The sequence below is a fragment of the Perca fluviatilis genome, chromosome 1 (assembly GCF_010015445.1).
Source record: "Perca fluviatilis chromosome 1, GENO_Pfluv_1.0, whole genome shotgun sequence".
NCBI lineage: Eukaryota > Metazoa > Chordata > Actinopteri > Perciformes > Percidae > Perca > Perca fluviatilis.
This window is the reverse complement of record NC_053112.1, coordinates 20,033,246-20,050,761: the sequence shown is the minus strand read 5'-3', so window position 1 is coordinate 20,050,761 and position 17,516 is coordinate 20,033,246. Positions and strand designations below refer to the sequence as shown.

Genomic DNA, 17,516 nt, shown 5'->3' with positions numbered 1-17,516 from the left:
TATGTGCAAAAAGAAAAAGAAAATGGTTGACCCTCATGAAAACCTTATCCTGTCTACTAGGTGGCAGAGTGGGGCATCCGGAAGCTGGGCTTGGTCAAATATGTGGACAAGTCAGCGGGCAGCTACAGTGGAGGAAACATGAGGAAACTGTCCACTGCCATCGCTCTCATAGGAGGACCACCTGTAGTCTTTCTGGTCAGTAGAACATCTTCGAACATACACAAAATACTTCTGAATTGGGTGACCGAGAAGTTCCTGAAGACAGTGGATTGTGTTTTCAACAGTACCTTGTAGCAGCAGCTGATTATTTGTTGTTTCCTGTTTACAGGATGAACCAACCACAGGCATGGATCCTAAAGCACGTCGTGCTCTGTGGAACGCAATCCTGAGCATCATCAAAGAGGGACGATCTGTAGTCCTGACCTCTCACAGGTTAGACTCGGCGTCTGAATTATATCTATTCAATTAACCGAACTATACAGTTAAAAAAAAATGTATTTACATATTTACCTCAACATGACTAACCTCATCCTGGTGTGTTCCTGTGTGTTTTTGCAGCATGGAGGAGTGTGAAGCACTTTGCACCAGAATGGCCATCATGGTCAACGGCAGGTTCCGCTGTCTGGGCAGTGTGCAGCACCTCAAAAACAGGTGGGAACCCATGCCAGAATAGTATTTCACAAAAGCTCACACATATAAGAACTGAAAGAATAACAGTTTTCCCCTAGGTTGTCACTTAAACCAGGGGTCTTTAACGTTTTTTAAGCCAAGGACCAGTTAACTGAAAGAGAGAAGCAGCAGGGACCCCCTATTACATATATTTTATAAAATGAAGTTTAAATTAGGCATACAATAACTTGTAGGGCAGCCTAAAGCCTTTATACATACATTGTTTTCCATAGAATACTACGCTTTTCAAATAGCCTAATAATTGTTGGGTTGATTTTATAAATAATGTTAAACATACATGTGGCACACATCTGTGGATGGCCTTAGTGACTACCTTGACTATAGGCCAGTCAGCAGTGGGGATTTATATTTCCTAATAATATGTTGGATTCATGTTAAGACTTAAAAAAAAACCTCTGAGGACCCCCCTAGGTGTATGGGATCCCCTGTTGAAGATCCCTAACTTAAACAGTTCACTTGAGTGAAATGTGCTCCGTTGCATTCTTAACAGGTTCGGTGATGGCTACACCATCATCCTGCGGGTGGCTGGCCCAGACCCAGACCTTCGGCCGGCGATGGAGTTCATCGAGCGGGAGCTGCCTGGCAGCACACTGAAGGAGAAACACCGCAACATGCTGCAGTACCAGCTGCCCACCTCCCTCACCTCCCTCGCCCGCATCTTCTCCCTGCTCTCACAGAACAAGGAGGCCCTCAGCATAGAGGACTACTCCGTCTCACAGACAACTTTAGACCAAGTAAGGAAGTGCACCCACGGCTCTCACCAGAGGTGGAAAAAGTACTAAAATATTGTACTCAAGTAAAAGTACCAATACTTTGATGAAATATTACTCAAGTACATGTGAAATTACCTATCTGAAAAAAAATATTCAAGTAAAAGTAATAAGTAGCTCATTTCAAATGTACTTTAAGTAAAAGTTACTTAGTTAAATAAAAAAATAAAAAAACGGTGCGGGGGGGATCTTTCCCATGTAGTGAAAATAGGACAAGGGGTCATAAATCCAAAACTATTTTGTTTTTAATTAAAGAAAAATCTATACCAATGTATAAACATTTATACAAATGTATACACATGCAATAACAACATAACACATGTCACACATTGTTGACATTTAAGACATTTAAGGTATAATGTGCAATTTTAGTTCAGACCATCCTATAAAACGTTTTCAAACAATCAGGTTGCTAGTGCTAGACAAAAATTAGCAATGCCACGAAACATGTTGTTTTGCTAATTGGCAATTTGCTATTAGTCATGAAAACTTTGTTTGAAGTACCAATGAACAAATACTTACCAAAACATGCTTCCGCAGATTAGATGTGGAGTTATTGAATGCGGCCAGTTCAGGCACATCTGGCATTGCATGATGATACTGTTGGCCCTCTTGAATTTAAACCTACATTGTGTAATTTTTTTAGTTGATTCTTAGCAAAATCCCCTTTGTTCTTTCACAAATATGTGCTCATTCATGTGTAATTACTTCCACCAACTAATCAAAGTATTCTCGTAAGCATAGAATCTGCCATTTAGAATCATTCAGAATACATACGAGCGAGTCGCTCGAATGACGGCCGCCATGTAGCGCCTCCGTCTTTAAAATACATTAGCCAGAGAGGGAGATACCTCCGCCTTTCGCGCTTTTAAACTCAGTGGCACCGTGAAGAATGCCAGGGGGAGATTACTCACCAGGGAAGCAAAACAGAGAATTAAAACGACAACGCGACAGGCAAAGCAACAAGACCTGAATTGGAGTGGCTAGAAAAGCTGCGTGTAAACAATTGAGATACTAAGAGCTAATTTCGGGTTTGGCCACCGTAGGAGTTGAAATGTGCTCGGAATGGGAAGGGCTAGAAAGTAATATTCAGTTGGTTGTCATATACAAGTTCACCGCTAGATGGGAGAAATTCTTCTTTCAGAAAAACAGTCTTTCAAATGAGGCCAAGGATTTTCATTGATTTGGGCAGCAGAATTCGATGTTTCAGTTAGCATTTCTACTGAAACAGTCTCTGAACCGTCGTCGCTCGGCTGATCCACCTCCATCTCGTTCTCAATCTCCTACAGAAAGACTTGGCGCCTGGTAGGCAGCCTAAATGCTGTTTTCATTAGCTAGAGTTTTTTTTGTACTCAGTAACGGATGGGATTTGTAATGTAGCGAAATACAATACTTCTCTCAAAACTTAATCGAGTACAATTTAAATTACCGATTTTAAAAACTACTTGAAAAATACAATATACACAACAAAACTACTCAAAACCGTAACGTGAGTAAATGTATTGTATACTTTCCACCTCTGGATCTCACTATAACTGGATTGTGACTTTAGTTTAGGCTGAGTCTAATTTCTCCTTCATGCTAATTTCTCCCTCATCTTGTTTCCCTTCCTGCAGGTGTTTGTAAATTTCGCCAAGGACCAAAGTGATGAGGACCATTTGAAAGAGGCCCATCTGAACAAACTGGACGCTGTGGTAGTGGACATTTCCAAGCTAAACACTTTCCTCACAGACAACAAGACCAGGGAGAGCTGTGTCTGATTTGACAACATACCATCAGTGGGAGTTGCTTTGCTTCACCCACCCTCCCCCAACCCAGAAAATATGGACCACTAACCTGCAGGGGAGACAAACTCTGTTCATTTTTTTATTTTCTATTTTTTAGTCTTTTTTAATTGTTATCATTTTTCAGTGGACCTGCATTTCAGCGCACAGCCTCTTGACAGGGCAGAGACTGCAGGTATTGTGACACTGAAATAATGAAAACCCAATGCAAATCAATGCAAGAAATATATATAAATATATTTAAGATGAGAAGATGATTCCTGTGATGGTTTGGAGACCGGTGCTTCTCCTTCACTAGATGGACAGAAAGAAAGAAAAGACTTAAAGCGACAGCAGGATTATAATGCTGCGCTGAACTGGAAAGCTTGTAGCCCTGCTACTCACTCAATGGGCTCGGCATCGGGCACGATGGAAGGAAATATCTCTAGTTTTTAATCCCTGTTCCTAAAAGTAGTTAGCAGTAGTCAGTGGGACTGTGTATGTGCTGCTCTGTATCGTGACATCACGACAGCAAAAAAACGAAACAAAAATTTCAGATCACTCACTGCCAGCTGCTATAAGACGAGCTGACTACTTTTTTATTCAGAGTCAAACCTCTCTCGATCTCTCTTCATTACCAATCGCAGTTTTATCATGCAGATGATGGTAAAACCATCATTTACAATCCAATTGATTTCAGTCACAATCAAGCAACATATTAATTTTTACTAATTTGATTGATTTTTTTTAAGATAATTTAATTCTAATAGACAAACTTAACCTCTATGGAGTTTTTCTTTCTTTGTTTGGATTATAATTGAGATTGATAACCAAGTTGTCTTTTTTATTTAATGTTCTTTGTGCTCTTGACATTGTCTAGCACAGTGCCTATACTGTATCATGGTGGAGAGAGAAATCTGAGCACTCCATTAAAAAAACAACAAAAAACAACAACAATGTATGTAGGCTGCCCATGAATGTATAAAACAGATACCATCATACATCGAAGCACAAAAAAGGGGGCTTTTTGTGAAGATGATGAATGAAACTTGACTGTTTTTATAAAAACTGTGTCCTTCATTGTCAAAAACAAAAAAATCTTGTGGTTACTTGATGTCTGTACAAGATGTGCAGTCTGCTGTACTGGCTTGTTTTTACTCTTCCTGCTCTCTTCAAAGGAACTGAAGGCTAATCAGAGAGGACGCAAGATGACCGTCACAAACTTAGCAGTTGTGACTTCAAGAGAAAGCTGAAAGTTGCTGAAGAAATTTGACTGGTTTCTCAAAGTTGGAAATATATACTGCATGCTTTCCACTGGGCCACACAACGGGACTATCAGCGCTTCTGTGTGTGCGCGTGTGTGCCGAAGCATGCCGTCAGATCGGCTTGTAAAAGAACTGGAGACGACTGAATTGTGCTTCATTGTTGTGGGATTACTGGCACATATGTATATGTGGAGTCCAAATCCAAAGTTCTGTTGTTCTGTATCAAAATGGGATTTTTGGCGATGAGGTGGAAATGTTCCTGTAGGTAAAACTGTAGCTCTCATACATGACGAAGACAGTTTCACAGCTAGTCTGCTCGTGTGGGATCTAAAGATGGTGACCTTTCCAGTAACGTGTTTTTCGCCTGCGGGGGCACGATGGGAGTGTTTTAGACCTGAGCCAGCACCGATGTGGATGTTATGTACAGTAGCAACTTTGTGATGTCGAGTCAAAAAAAACATTATCGGTGGAGTAAACAAACAGTATCTGTGCCAAATGGAGCTGAATATATATCTTTGATCAAACCAGCATAATACGGAGGAGGCAACTGTTTTGTAAAGTTTAAGTTGTGCATTGATTTCAGTTCTTTATCTATTGCTAGCAGCTCGAAACATATTAGCACATTACCTCATTTAGTTTTTCTATCTTCTAGTCATGTTGCCAAATTCTCATCTTTCCGTCAGTCCACATTAATCAGCTGCCACACTGAAGTTAACTGTACTGTCAGTAACTCTCAGTAATTTTTTTAGACATGAGGTTGAGATGCTTCACACACAGTTATCTTTCCAGAGCTAGTCAACAAGCCAGACAACATAAACAGGGACCACGTCAATTACAGTTTATAGAATATCCCCAAAAAGAAATTGTATTCAGGGTTTAAATTGATGCGAGATTGTCATTACGGGTTCTCTCTCAAATCTTGGAACGCAGCAAAACCCTCAGCTAAATGTCAGCACTTTATAGACTGCATAGCCTGTTGTGTCAAAGACGTAGAAGTAGGGTTTCAGTTATGGTAAATTAGACTTTAAAAATCAAATCTCTGCACTGGATAACAGGTAAAATTCAGACAAAATGAAGCTACACCACTGAATTAAAACATTTTGTTTGAAACTTGAAATCGAGAGGGAAGACGTGATTGAGAGTGAAAAAGTGAGATAAAGAGAGACATGCAGGGCAGAATTACGGTGGTGATGGTTTCTTCTCGTGCTCAATATTATTATTTGTTTACATTTTTAAGTATTAAACAGCTGTTTGAGTCTGTTACGAATTGTGTATAGTTACTACATTAATAAATAAACAAATTCATACATTTTGAAGAAAAACTCTCCTGATTTGATTATTTTGCATGTTTGTCTAGTTGTGTAGTAGACACAAAAAACCTTGTTGTTAAATGGAAGTTTGTAGTTAATGACTCAACAAAAGAAATGTATTCTGTGTGTGTGTGTGTGTGTGTGTGTGTGTGTGTGTGTGTGTGTGTGTGTGCGCGCGCATGCGCGCTGATGACTATAAGTTTCTAGAGTGTGCATGCATTTGAGTGTCTATTTTCACCTGCTGTGTTCCCACACACACACCCACACCCACCCCCAGTTATATTGACAGTAAAAACGGACAACACGCTCAGAAGTTTCTGTTAGTTACTCATCCACCAACATCATGATTGGAAGAGTTGTTTTTCTGGGACTGCTGCTCATCTGTGTGGCTGAAGGTAACAAAGAAAAGCACACTTTTTTTATAGCTATTTTTACATTCTAGTTTGAGGGTTGCTAACGTGTATGTCTTTTGAGGGATTTCTGTTTAGTTGCCATTGAATGAACAAACAGTGCCTGTTAAAAGAAGTCACCCACATTGGAAGTGTCAATGTTTTATTGTCTTACTAAATTGTGTCAAAGGAGATTTGATGTGGCTTTTTTTACAGTGATCAACAACGAAAAAGGCACATTGATTTCAAAGTTTAAAAAAAAAAACATATCTACAAAGTGAAATTGAGAGAAATATACAAATATAAAATACTTGTTTGCAGGCTTAGCTGGGCACTGTACATTATTTTATACAGTATACTCACATGTAGGGATATCACATAAAATCATGTGCACTGTATGTCAATGTTACATAGTAATATACTCTACTTATAGTCAATTAGCAATAACTGTTTAGAAATATCAATAACAGGGACTATATTAAAATGTATCAAAGGTGGAATACTGACCTTTGCTCATCCCAGTATAAATTCATGCAATTTGAGTCTCTGGGTGTTCGGTCAGTTTAACATGCTAACAATATTCTCATGTATTTGCATGTAGGCAAGAATTTATGATATATGGAGTCAATTATTTAGACATTTATGGTTTTATGAGTCATCTGCTTTCTTTACAGATGCAGGGGAGAACTCTGGATTCCTGAGAAAGGTGTGTGCTGCATATAGGAGGTGTTTTGTGTGAGAGAATGAGAATGAAAAAAATACCTAAACTGTGTCATTGAAGGAATTATGTATAAACATGTATTCTGAGACATTCTTATGAGGTAATGAAAGGAGAGAAGTCGCACCAGAAACCAGATCCTGTGTGTATCTCCTGGCAGCCTTCCTGTCCTAACTTTGGTGAGGAGATCATGGCGTGCCCTCTGAACCTCGCTCCCGTGTGCGGCAGCGATGGAAACACCTATGCCAACGAGTGTACCTTGTGTGCCCGGAGACAGTGAGTACACACAGCTGCTCCACTCTCATGGCATTCACACATTAGCTCAACATCATCCAAGTCGACTGTATGGTGCTGGAGTCAGCCTCTGGTGGTGGATGAATGTAAGGACTACAGTCACAATACCGAACCTTGATTGGCTAACAGGAGCGGCTGATTTTAAATGACTGGAAGCATTACAGTTTTGTCTTTTATTCATCTCTTTGTCTTTACAGGATATGAGCTAGTGGCCATTAGTCATTACTAGATAATGATATGTCATTTTTCTGATAACCAAATCTTGAAAAAGCACAAAATGTCAAGCGATGATTTTGCATTGTATTGAAAAAATACTGGCAAAACAATTTCACACAGCAAGTGACTCTTTCTATAAAGTGCTCTTTGTCTCTGTCTCTATTTATCTTCTTTCGTGTTTTTTATTAAAATCCTCAGTGATGGCTTTAACTTAAACACTGTTGCTGGAATCTACTCCCACATTCAGACAGTTTCATATAAGTTGTGATTTCCCAGAAAAAATCTTTTGACTGGCCTTACTTTCACTCTGATCACTGACATTGATACGAAGTTGAACTAGATCTCAGCTGACCAAAACAGAATGAATCGCAGCAATGTCATGTTGTGATCCTCTTTGCAGAACAACCAAGATGGACATTTTGGTTGCCAAAGAGGAAAGCTGCTGACCTGCGCAGGGGATGATGTCACCGCTATGGGGTGACCAATCAGGATCTAATTATCGACCCAACATGGATCTGTGAAATTACAATTCCTAAATGTTTGTCAATGCAATGAGTAATAAATGTATATCAGCAGTAAACAACCATCTGTTACTTTTTTTTTTTTGTCAATAAAATCCATATTCCATGGCGCCTGGTTAGCTCACATGGTAGAGCGGGTGCCCATATATAGAGGTTTACTCCTCGACGCAGCAGCCGTGGGTTCGACTCCGATTTGCGGCCCTTTGCTGCATGTCATTCCCCCTCTCTCTCCCCTTTCAAGTCTAAGCTGTCCTATACAAATAAAAAAAAATGCCAAAAATATATATATATAAAAAAAAATCCATATTCCAGTCAAGAAAGTTGTCTGGATCATATTTATAGAAGGAGTTAAACATATGCTAGAAATAAAAGAAATCAAGGAAAGGCAACTAGTATATATGTTTTGCTTTGTTTTTGTTTTTTGCAATGGAGGTGATACAAGGGCAAGGGAAAAAAATTAAAGGAAATGATTTATCTAAAAAACATTCCTTTGATAGTGAAGGCAGGAGGTAAATGAACGGTTGGTTATATGTGGGAAAGACAAATATTTACACTCCTTATACTGGGTAACACACTGGTCAATAATGTTCAGGTGTGTGTGTGTGTGTGTGTGTGTGTGTGTGTGTGTGTGTGTGTGTGTGTGTGTGTGTGTGTGTGTGTGTGTGTGTGTGTGTGTGTGTGTGATGAAGACAAACAGAGAGAGTGTGAGCAAATGCAATGGCAAGAGAAGCACAGAGCAACACACTGGGAGAGAGGACATAAAAAAACAGAGACATAAAGTGTTGAATCCTGAGGTCAAAGGTCAAGTGTGTGAGTCACATGGTTGAAACCAGGAAACAGAGAAGTGGAGTATATCCAGTCACTTCCCTCATCTTTAGCGCAGGAACAAAGCGTTTCAGACTTCAGTGAACTGACTTACCAATGATGATAAGAAACCGAGTGGAACATGAGTAAGTACAGACTGCAAATACTCTGCTCACTGCTACTAGCATTACGATCCTGCTCTTTATTGTGTAACTAGCAGCTGTTACTCGTCATGGTCATGTTACGAAGAGTTTAGGACTACACCTGATTTCAGCTGTTTGGAATCAACGAACAATCAATGATCTTATTGATGCATTAAGAAGTATAGCCTATTCATTATTTTTAACCCTGTTTGATCAGTTTGCTCTGTGGCCCTATAGTTCAGATCAGTTAGATTATAGTTATGTCCTGTTTCTCCAGGGTCTCCACCATTAAGGACTGTCAAAATGGAATATCTATTGAGCTCTTCCTGCACTTTTCACTCATACCAGCAGTAAGTTGTCCATCTATTTTACCGGGGATATGAATATTTGGCTGGAAAGTTGACATACTAAACGGCTTTCCGTAAATTTCTACAGATACAATACAATGAATTTTTATTGGTTCCTGTTCTGTAAAACCGACCGGTAAATATTCTCAACCAGAAACACTTAATCCCTTAGTCTTCCTGAAACATTAAAGATCACAACATTTGGAGATACATGATTTCCACAGGACAGCAAGGAAAAGGAATAGTTTTGTACATGGTAATGCCATAAGCATCTTATATTTACAACTGTGGGAAATTGCCGTTCTGTGTTCACCATATAAGCAAATGATGAAGGGTGTCTTGGAATACCGACAACAAAAACTGCAACACAACACATACCACTACATCTACAATGAAGTGCTTATGTATGTCATCAACCTGCCAGGGACTGCAGATGAAAATTAGCCTGTATGGTTATATCTGGCACATTCACATGTTGGACTAGAGTGCTTATGTTAATTAACGTGCATTAAATAAAAAACAAAAAACAAACAGGTAAGCAGGTAGGTGCAGCAGCTTGATCAAAACTACTTTGATTGGACACTTGCAAGGCTGGTGATGCACAAAGTGTGAGACCTTGGTTTTTACAAGATAGCCTCTCAATTCACTGAGTTTTGTTGATATATTATGTATTGATTTCTTGTTTTTCAGGTTGTGATTGTAGGGGTGCTCTCATTCCTCCAGAAGAGAGCCCAGAAACTGGCCATCGATCACAGATTGCCCTTCCTGCGGGGACGTTTTGCCATTGTGGTGTAAGCAGCTAGGAATCTCAAAAGAAAAAGAGCAACGATATTTTTTTCATTATCACAACTAAAGTATTTGAATCTATAGTGCATACTTTCTGTCTCCCCCATGAGCAATTCTGAGTAACGACAACAATTCTGTCGGTGCGTCCACATGATACAAGCCTTCCATGACTTTCCTCCATACAGTTGCTACGTAGCCAAGGAGGACACAGAGGATTAAAAAAAAGAGAAGAGGAAGAGGAAAATTATCTTTACTCGAGTTTCTGCGCACGAGAGTCGCCGGACGACACCAATTTCTAAACATAGCCATGCTGAGAAATACAGAGAGTGTTTTGTTTTATTAATTAGCTTTGAATCAACTCATTTGGCAATGGCTTGAATGTAACGGACGTTGATTATTATAAAAAAGTTACGCACTAAAGCTTTAAAATTCACTGCTGAAGTTGTTAGGCAACTGAATCATGTAACATCTATCCATACTGTTTTGATATATATCAGCCTGATATATTTCAGCAATGTGGCTTTGTTTGTCTTAATGATATTACTGTGTCCCAGGCCTTTGGATACTATAGGCAGCCTCAGTAATCGTTGGTCCTATGGGTTTGCATTTGGGGCCGTGTCCGCCAGCGTCCTTCTGCTCTTTTCTGAACGTTACATCCCCTTCTCTGTCCCGGCCTGGGCCCGAGGTACTTCCACTGTTTGCCATTGTTATTCAGGCTCTATATTCGAACCTGTGTACCTTGCAGATACAAGAAATAAACACTTTGACGGATGTAATGTTTTCCTGATTATTCTCCTCAGCTATAGTGTATCTGGTTGGAGCTTTAGAGGTGGGCCTGGTCTATTTCCCTTTCTTTGCCTGTCTGTCAACACCTTTCAGAGCAGCTGGGGCAGTTCTGGGAATATGCTACTCTTTGGCCTGGTAAATGTACATGTCTCAAAATGTGAATTAGTACAGGAAAGGGTTTCCTTCACTAGTGTGTGTCTTTTACACAACATTGTAAAAAAGAATAAAAAAAATGTATATGATGGTTACTTGAGTTTGAGTGTATTAGCATTCACACTCACAGTTAAAAGCTGAACAGAAGCATAATTTACATTAATAAAAAAAAGTAAAGAAGACAAGTTTGGCTAGATGAATAGATACATGGGTTGATATGTGGATGATCACATTTTAATAGTCTCTGAAAATACATCATGTCTCGATGCTTTTTTTTTAGGATCGTCGTTACAGTCTGGGATTCATTCACCTGTCCCAGTGGTAAGGTAGGTGAGTAGTGTAAGCTAGTGTAAATGTAATGTGCCTGTTGCTTCTAACAAGGAGCCAGCCTCTTCCTACACCTAAATAAATGAGGCTCTAAAACACATTCAGTTATGAAGCGTTAGCCTGTTGGTATTTAGTTGAAACTAAATAATAATTAATGACTGACTTTGTGTGTGTGGTTTTAAAGATTCTAGGTAAATACCAGAGGTGGATTGTCCAGTGGCCCTGCATCCTCTCCCTCATCTTCCTTTTGGGACGATTTCTTTACATGCTGGTTAAAGCTGTTCAAATAGTGGAACAGGAGGTCAGTATGCCTAATGTATGAAATGGGGGGGGGGGGGGGAAAGGGTGGGGGTGTGGCCTTGACCAACTGCCATTTTGCTTGTTTGAAAGCCATGATGTCTCTCTCTCATGGGTGGGCCAAATTCTCTGGGCAGGCAAAGCAGAGAAAGGGGAGGTAACCTTGCTCCTTATGACCTCATAAAGTGAAATTTTCATGCCATGGGACCTTTAAGACATTTATACGAAACATTGTATTCTATTGCATTCTCTTCTCCCTCCCAGTAGGGTCTGCAATCATTATATAACTGAATTTTCTGAATAATAAACTCTGTATGACTGTTAACATGCTAAATCTGCTGCCAGGACCCTGAAGAGTTGATTGAAAAACACCAGATACAGCATGTTAAGAGACTGCTGAGGAAAACACCTGCACACAGGTAGAATACACACTCATGCACGTGTTCACCAATGCTGTATTCAAGTGTCCCTTGTACAACTAGGTATTTTCAGTTATTTCTCTTGTAAAGGGATCCACTATTTCTGCACTTTTTTAACCAGTTTACCAAAAATTGAGAACAGTTAAATGTATTCATAAACATAACATTACTTTCTTTTGTTTTTACTACATTTCACTCACTGACGACATATCATTTATTTCAGTAAAATATTAAACTCAACATGGAGAGTTGGACATTGAGATTTTCTGAGTCAGATTAGTTGCAGGAACTATTATCTGTTTACACTATTAAACCCATGTCTTTCAAATCTTATCTATTTTCAAAGTGACGTTGTTGTTGCGTGGTCATGCAGTTCAGTGACTTCATGTCCAGTCTGGTGTTTTCAGGTGCTCCTGGTAGACACTAACGCCCAAGACTTGGGAGTCAGCTTCTCACAACACAGTTATTTATAGACACACATACGTACATATATAGAGACAATTGATTTGACACTCCTTTCTCTTGTTCAGTAAGACCCTCAGCTGGTTCCAGAGCAGAGTGTATGAGTGGGACCCTTACTTCAAGTTTCCCAACAGAATCATCGGCACTGTCATCATATCCCTTATAGGCCTGTATACGGTACAGCAAGACTTCTCTTATGTTAAGTTATGTAAACCAAACGTCTCATCCATACACTTTGTTTTGGAAAAGTGTTACATGAACAACTTATATGTGGCTCTGCTGTAGGTATTAATTTGCCTTATTGTCATTTCTCTAGTTGACCCTGGTAGACTACAGTCTCAGTAATGTGGCTTTTGACCAAATAGACAGGTGGAAGAATACACTAAAACAGCTGGTTACGTCTTGTAACCAGACTGAAGCTCTCGGAGTCATGATACCACAGCTGGAAGAATTCATCGACGTGGCTCGGAGTGAGTTGGTCTGCTCCCCCCTAACAGTCTGTGTGATTAATGCTCCATAGTGGACATCAGACAAGTTTTGAGAACATTTACACAACATTTGCCCTGCTTCCATAATTCTAAACATTTCCAATAAGAAAAAGCCAAAAAAATCAACTCTACGCTGATACACTGAGACCTCATAAATCAAACTAAGTAACGTTGTCGTTATTTCTTTTATTCCAGAGTCTTGGCTAGCTACCACCATCTTTTCTACTCTCAACTCTGTAGCCTATTGCTTCCATGTCTTGGCATGTTACAGGTAAGGTCCTTAAAATATCTGAAATAAATTAAATGTATTGGAATTGTATGATAAATCTCCCAAAAGAAGTATATAAACTGATTTAGTTCATGGGAAGTTAGATGACATTTCCTAAGCAGGTATTAAAACAACAACAACAACAACAAAAACATAGATGAGTGGTCTACTGTCGCCATAGAAAACACATGAAGAGGCTGTGGAAAGGGCAGAAGGGTTTTCTTCCTGAAAAGTTTCACAACCCTAGATCTGCTGTCAGTGTAGTAAGTATCACACACATACACACACATATACACAAGGCAGATGCAAATCAAGAATGCAAATCAGATTCAGATCAGGCTCTAAACTCCAAACCAGCATTCAGTAGTGTGACATTGGCCGCAGTGTAACTGTTTCCAGGCCATTATGTTTGTGTCACAGTCTATGATCGACATATTTTTGAAAAATGTGGTCCTCATATTATAAACCACATGGCCACTGCACCCCACAAGCAGGTTCTACTGAATATGCTATAAGTTTGCATCTCATTTTATTTCTTCTTCTTGTTTTATGCATTTGAAACAAGTTTTCTCTTTCAATTTCCGCAGGCTTGCATTGCAAGATACTCTGGTTGGCAAATAGCGTTTACACTGTGGGGTAAGACTTTCGTCTCCTGATATACATGAAGAACTGACATGTACTGCATTCTTTGAAAAAACAAAAACAGCGGCTTAGCAGATGTACATCGACACATCCTATGTTATGGGACTGAACCCAACATTTGTCTCGCTGTTGTTGCTCAAAAGCGGGACGTTTTCAGAAGTCTGAGGGAAGAGAAGGAGGGAAAGTATCCATTAACAGCGAGCTTTAGGCAGTTATTAACTTTTCAGTGATCAAGCCCATATAATGGATGCAATTATTAAGTCAACTCAACTCATTACAGGCGTGTGGTGGTTGAGAAACATCCTACTACGCCATTACATTTGTTGATAGTGGTCATGTTGAGATCTTTTAAGGAGCATGAATATATCTGCATATCTGTTATTGTCCTATCACACAGAAAAGAATAGTTTTGAGAATGAAATAGAAACATGATAAAACGCAGCAGACAGTAGCAACAGCACAGTTCCACTGCGTGAGTAAAATGTGAAGATAAGCAACATAAAGAGAGATTATATGAAATAATTGGATGTCTCTTCTGTATTTTCTATTTAGGCTACCTGATTGTCCATTTTATCTACTTCCTGTTTGCTCTGCTGTTGGTCTATATGCTGATTCTTCCTATACAGCATGGAAAAGCACTGATCATGCTCACCAACCTGGGTCTTATACTGTAAGTCTGCTTTCCCTGTAGTTGTGGATATATGGCGGTATATGAATGGATGGTTTGATTGATACGTTAGTTGATATATTTCTCCTGTTTCTCTCAGTCTGACCATCGGTCTAGTCATCGGCCTGGTGATTCTCCAGATAGTTCTGGTTCAGATCTTCTTCCTTCAGGACAAAATGTCTCCCACTGATAAACAAAAACCTTTGGCCCTTAATAACAGGTGGGTACTTTTTAACATAGGTATTATGTAAGCGTGGACCATAAGACTATTAAACCCATGCAGGTCCTTTATTTGCCAGAAAACATTGATTGTTGAAAGGGGAAAGTGCTGGTCATAAAGGCTATAATAGTAATAAATTACTAACTGTAGATAGTGAGTGATAGTGAAGCCATAAAACATGCACTTTTTTACTTACTCAGTAGTGTAAAGTAGCTTCAATGATTGTTGAAACATGCAGACAGAGTATGTGATGGTGTGTTGTACAGTGTGGAAAATCCATTATGTCACATGTTAATGGAACAGAATATAATTAAAAGTAAATCTGTAGCTTGAAATCAAAGTTTCTCTTCCCCCTCTTCAGGAAGGCGTTCCACTGCTTCAACTACTTCTTCTTTTTCTACAACGTGGTGATGGGGATCAGCAACTGCATAATGAGGTTGCTGTGCAGCATTGTAGTGGGAACGTGGCTGGTGTCCCGCTTAGACCGGACCATTATGCAGAGAGGATATGAAACCATAGATGCCGGTAAGCATAACTTTCAACCAAAATTTGTGTAGACAAAGATGAAATATAGGTTTAAGGGTTTAAGAAGTTAAGTCTCCATATTTATCACCATAAAATGTCACGGCCAAACCTCTTTCTTTTTTATATACAGTGATAGTAGATAAGAGACTCATCATACTATACATATACAATCATTATCATCATTATTATTATGATTTGATGCTGGTGTAGTTCATCAGGGTTATATTATAGATTGTCATTCATCCTTGAAGATTATTTTCTTCCAGGATCTTTCTTCCAGCATTTTCCAAAGAAAAAGGATTTTTTCCTCAGTCGTGCAGTGCATACTCCTCAAACACATATTGTTGAAATACTGTTAATTCAGTGCTATTTCTCATATATGGTGTTAAGCTCTAACATTATTTCTTGCATGTTCCAGGCTACAGCACTTGGATTGGGATGATCTTTGCTGACCACTATCATAACAATCCAGTCATGGTGTGTTTCTGCCAACTGCTGGTCTCCAACACGCCGGCGAAACACACTGCATCTGCATACTCCACATTCAGCAATGTGTCATCTGGTCAGTAGTGTGTGTGTGTGTGTGTCTGTGTGTGTGTGTGTGTATGTGTGTGTGTGTGTGTGTGGGTTTGTAGCTCTTGCATGAAAAATCATCTACTAAATAACTACTTATAACTTTAAGATGCACCAAGTGACCAAACTATAGTTTCTTCTTTTAAATTAGCTCACAAAATGCACTTTATTGCATTTATGCAGTTTTATTGTTGATGCTTCATCAGAACTGATGTTTTGTTATTAGTATTTGTGTGTTTGTTTCATCATTATTTATTTCTTAACTTCCAGTTTATTAGACTTTTACTTTTTTCCAGAATCCTCTGTGAACAACCGGGTCAGGAGGCGTTGGATGTTGTTTTATACCTTACTGAGGAACCCTCATCTGATCCTGCTCAGAAAGCACCACCTCTCCTCATCTTCATCAGTACACACATCATCATCTCCCCAGTCACACACACTTGTGCAGGCTTGCTTCATGGCGTCTCAAACACAGAGTCGTCAAGCAGAGTCACAGTCACCACCAGCGATCATAGTCACGCCAGCAGAAGACATTTCCATTGATTGTGATCATGTTAAAAACAATATAGGTTAGAATCCAAAATTGTTTGAGTCGTTTGGCGGTGGATCCCCATGTGGTAGAAGGAGTACTGTGGTGTTTTCAATGTCATTTCAAAATGTTGAGCACCAACATCTGACTGAAAAGATATATTCTAGTTAATGCTCGTCAATAATTAGGTCACCATTCTATCAGCTCAGTAGACATTTCATTTCATCCTTAGAAATGTTCTCATGTTGAATTTGACTTAAAGAAACTGTGAGATCATGTGCCACAAAATGGTTGTATAGGTTGAGTTTAAGGGTTTTAATAAGTGTGTTGTTGTCTGGAATATACAATTGTATTCACTCTTGAGTTCAGAGTGTTTATGCCCTGCCTGTATCTGAATGGTCAGACCAAAACATCTGCTGAAAATGTTTTAACTGCAGTAAAGTCTAGACCAGGGGTGTCAAACTCAATTTCACTAAGGGCCACACTGGAAATGACGATCACAATAAGGGCCAAACATGTTGAGTTTATTGACATGCTTTTATTTAACAAAAAAAGTAAATTAACTTTGTATTATTGCAAGTCTCATATAGCTTTCTCCCATACAGTTTGGTTGACATAAAACAATAAAAAAAAGTCAGCAAATACGTTTCTTAGCCGTCGTAGAATTTAGCAAGTCATGAAAAACAAACATTACATTTTTAAAAGCAGCTACCACCCAGCCGACTCACAACAACCTGTTTCACAGCCTGAATAGTATACATCTATCTGCTTCTGTGGGGAATTCTGAGTCTCAAAGTCGGCAAATCTGTCAAATTCTGCACGGCAGTGTTGCATAATTACAGTATGAAAAACTGTTCAGTCCAAAATTAGCTGTGAACCTAAATTGAAATGCAGGCCAGATCAAAATTTGCAAAGGGCCGGATTTGGCCCCGGGCCTTGAGTTTGACACGTGGTCTAGACCTTGACCTTTAGTCACTAGAACAGCATCTGTTCAAAAAATGGATGTGATGTACTACAGCTGGCCATTTTTCCATCTAACAATGTTTTTGTTTTTTTTATTAAAATCAGCCATTCTGCTTGTCGTTCTAGGTTGTGTTGTAAAATGTAACTAGCTAAAAATGTTTATAGCTGCTGTATCCATGCT

The 17,516-nt window shown here is 39.2% G+C and overlaps 3 protein-coding genes across 6 annotated transcripts in view; all 3 read left to right on the top strand.

Moving 5' to 3' along the window:
* The window catches only part of LOC120565191 (phospholipid-transporting ATPase ABCA1-like), a 43,675-nt gene extending 37,878 nt beyond the window's left edge, over window positions 1–5,797 (top strand). For all 4 annotated transcript variants that reach the window (XM_039810701.1, XM_039810710.1, XM_039810721.1 and 1 more), the window contains exons 45-49: window positions 61–195; window positions 329–432; window positions 559–651; window positions 1,181–1,424; window positions 3,077–5,797. In XM_039810701.1, the coding sequence (XP_039666635.1) occupies window positions 61–195; window positions 329–432; window positions 559–651; window positions 1,181–1,424; window positions 3,077–3,220 (720 nt within the window). In that variant the 3' untranslated portion in view covers window positions 3,221–5,797. The remainder of the gene's footprint in view (window positions 1–60; window positions 196–328; window positions 433–558; window positions 652–1,180; window positions 1,425–3,076) is intronic.
* Window positions 5,798–6,035: 238 nt separating this feature from the next.
* On the top strand, window positions 6,036–7,998 carry spink4 (serine peptidase inhibitor, Kazal type 4). The gene is made up of 4 exons (XM_039810737.1): window positions 6,036–6,193; window positions 6,862–6,893; window positions 7,066–7,181; window positions 7,816–7,998. Exons 1-4 carry the CDS (start codon window positions 6,142–6,144, stop codon window positions 7,859–7,861), a joined length of 246 nt encoding a protein of 81 aa, XP_039666671.1. The 5' UTR covers window positions 6,036–6,141; the 3' UTR covers window positions 7,862–7,998.
* Window positions 7,999–8,677: 679 nt separating this feature from the next.
* On the top strand, window positions 8,678–16,923 carry stra6l (STRA6-like). The gene is made up of 18 exons (XM_039810678.1): window positions 8,678–8,886; window positions 9,161–9,233; window positions 9,921–10,021; window positions 10,571–10,701; window positions 10,817–10,937; window positions 11,236–11,281; window positions 11,467–11,583; window positions 11,925–11,998; window positions 12,529–12,637; window positions 12,777–12,930; window positions 13,144–13,219; window positions 13,398–13,479; window positions 13,804–13,852; window positions 14,411–14,528; window positions 14,626–14,745; window positions 15,107–15,270; window positions 15,689–15,832; window positions 16,140–16,923. Exons 1-18 carry the CDS (start codon window positions 8,858–8,860, stop codon window positions 16,415–16,417), a joined length of 1,986 nt encoding a protein of 661 aa, XP_039666612.1. The 5' UTR covers window positions 8,678–8,857; the 3' UTR covers window positions 16,418–16,923.
* The last annotated feature ends 593 nt before the right edge of the window (window positions 16,924–17,516 follow it).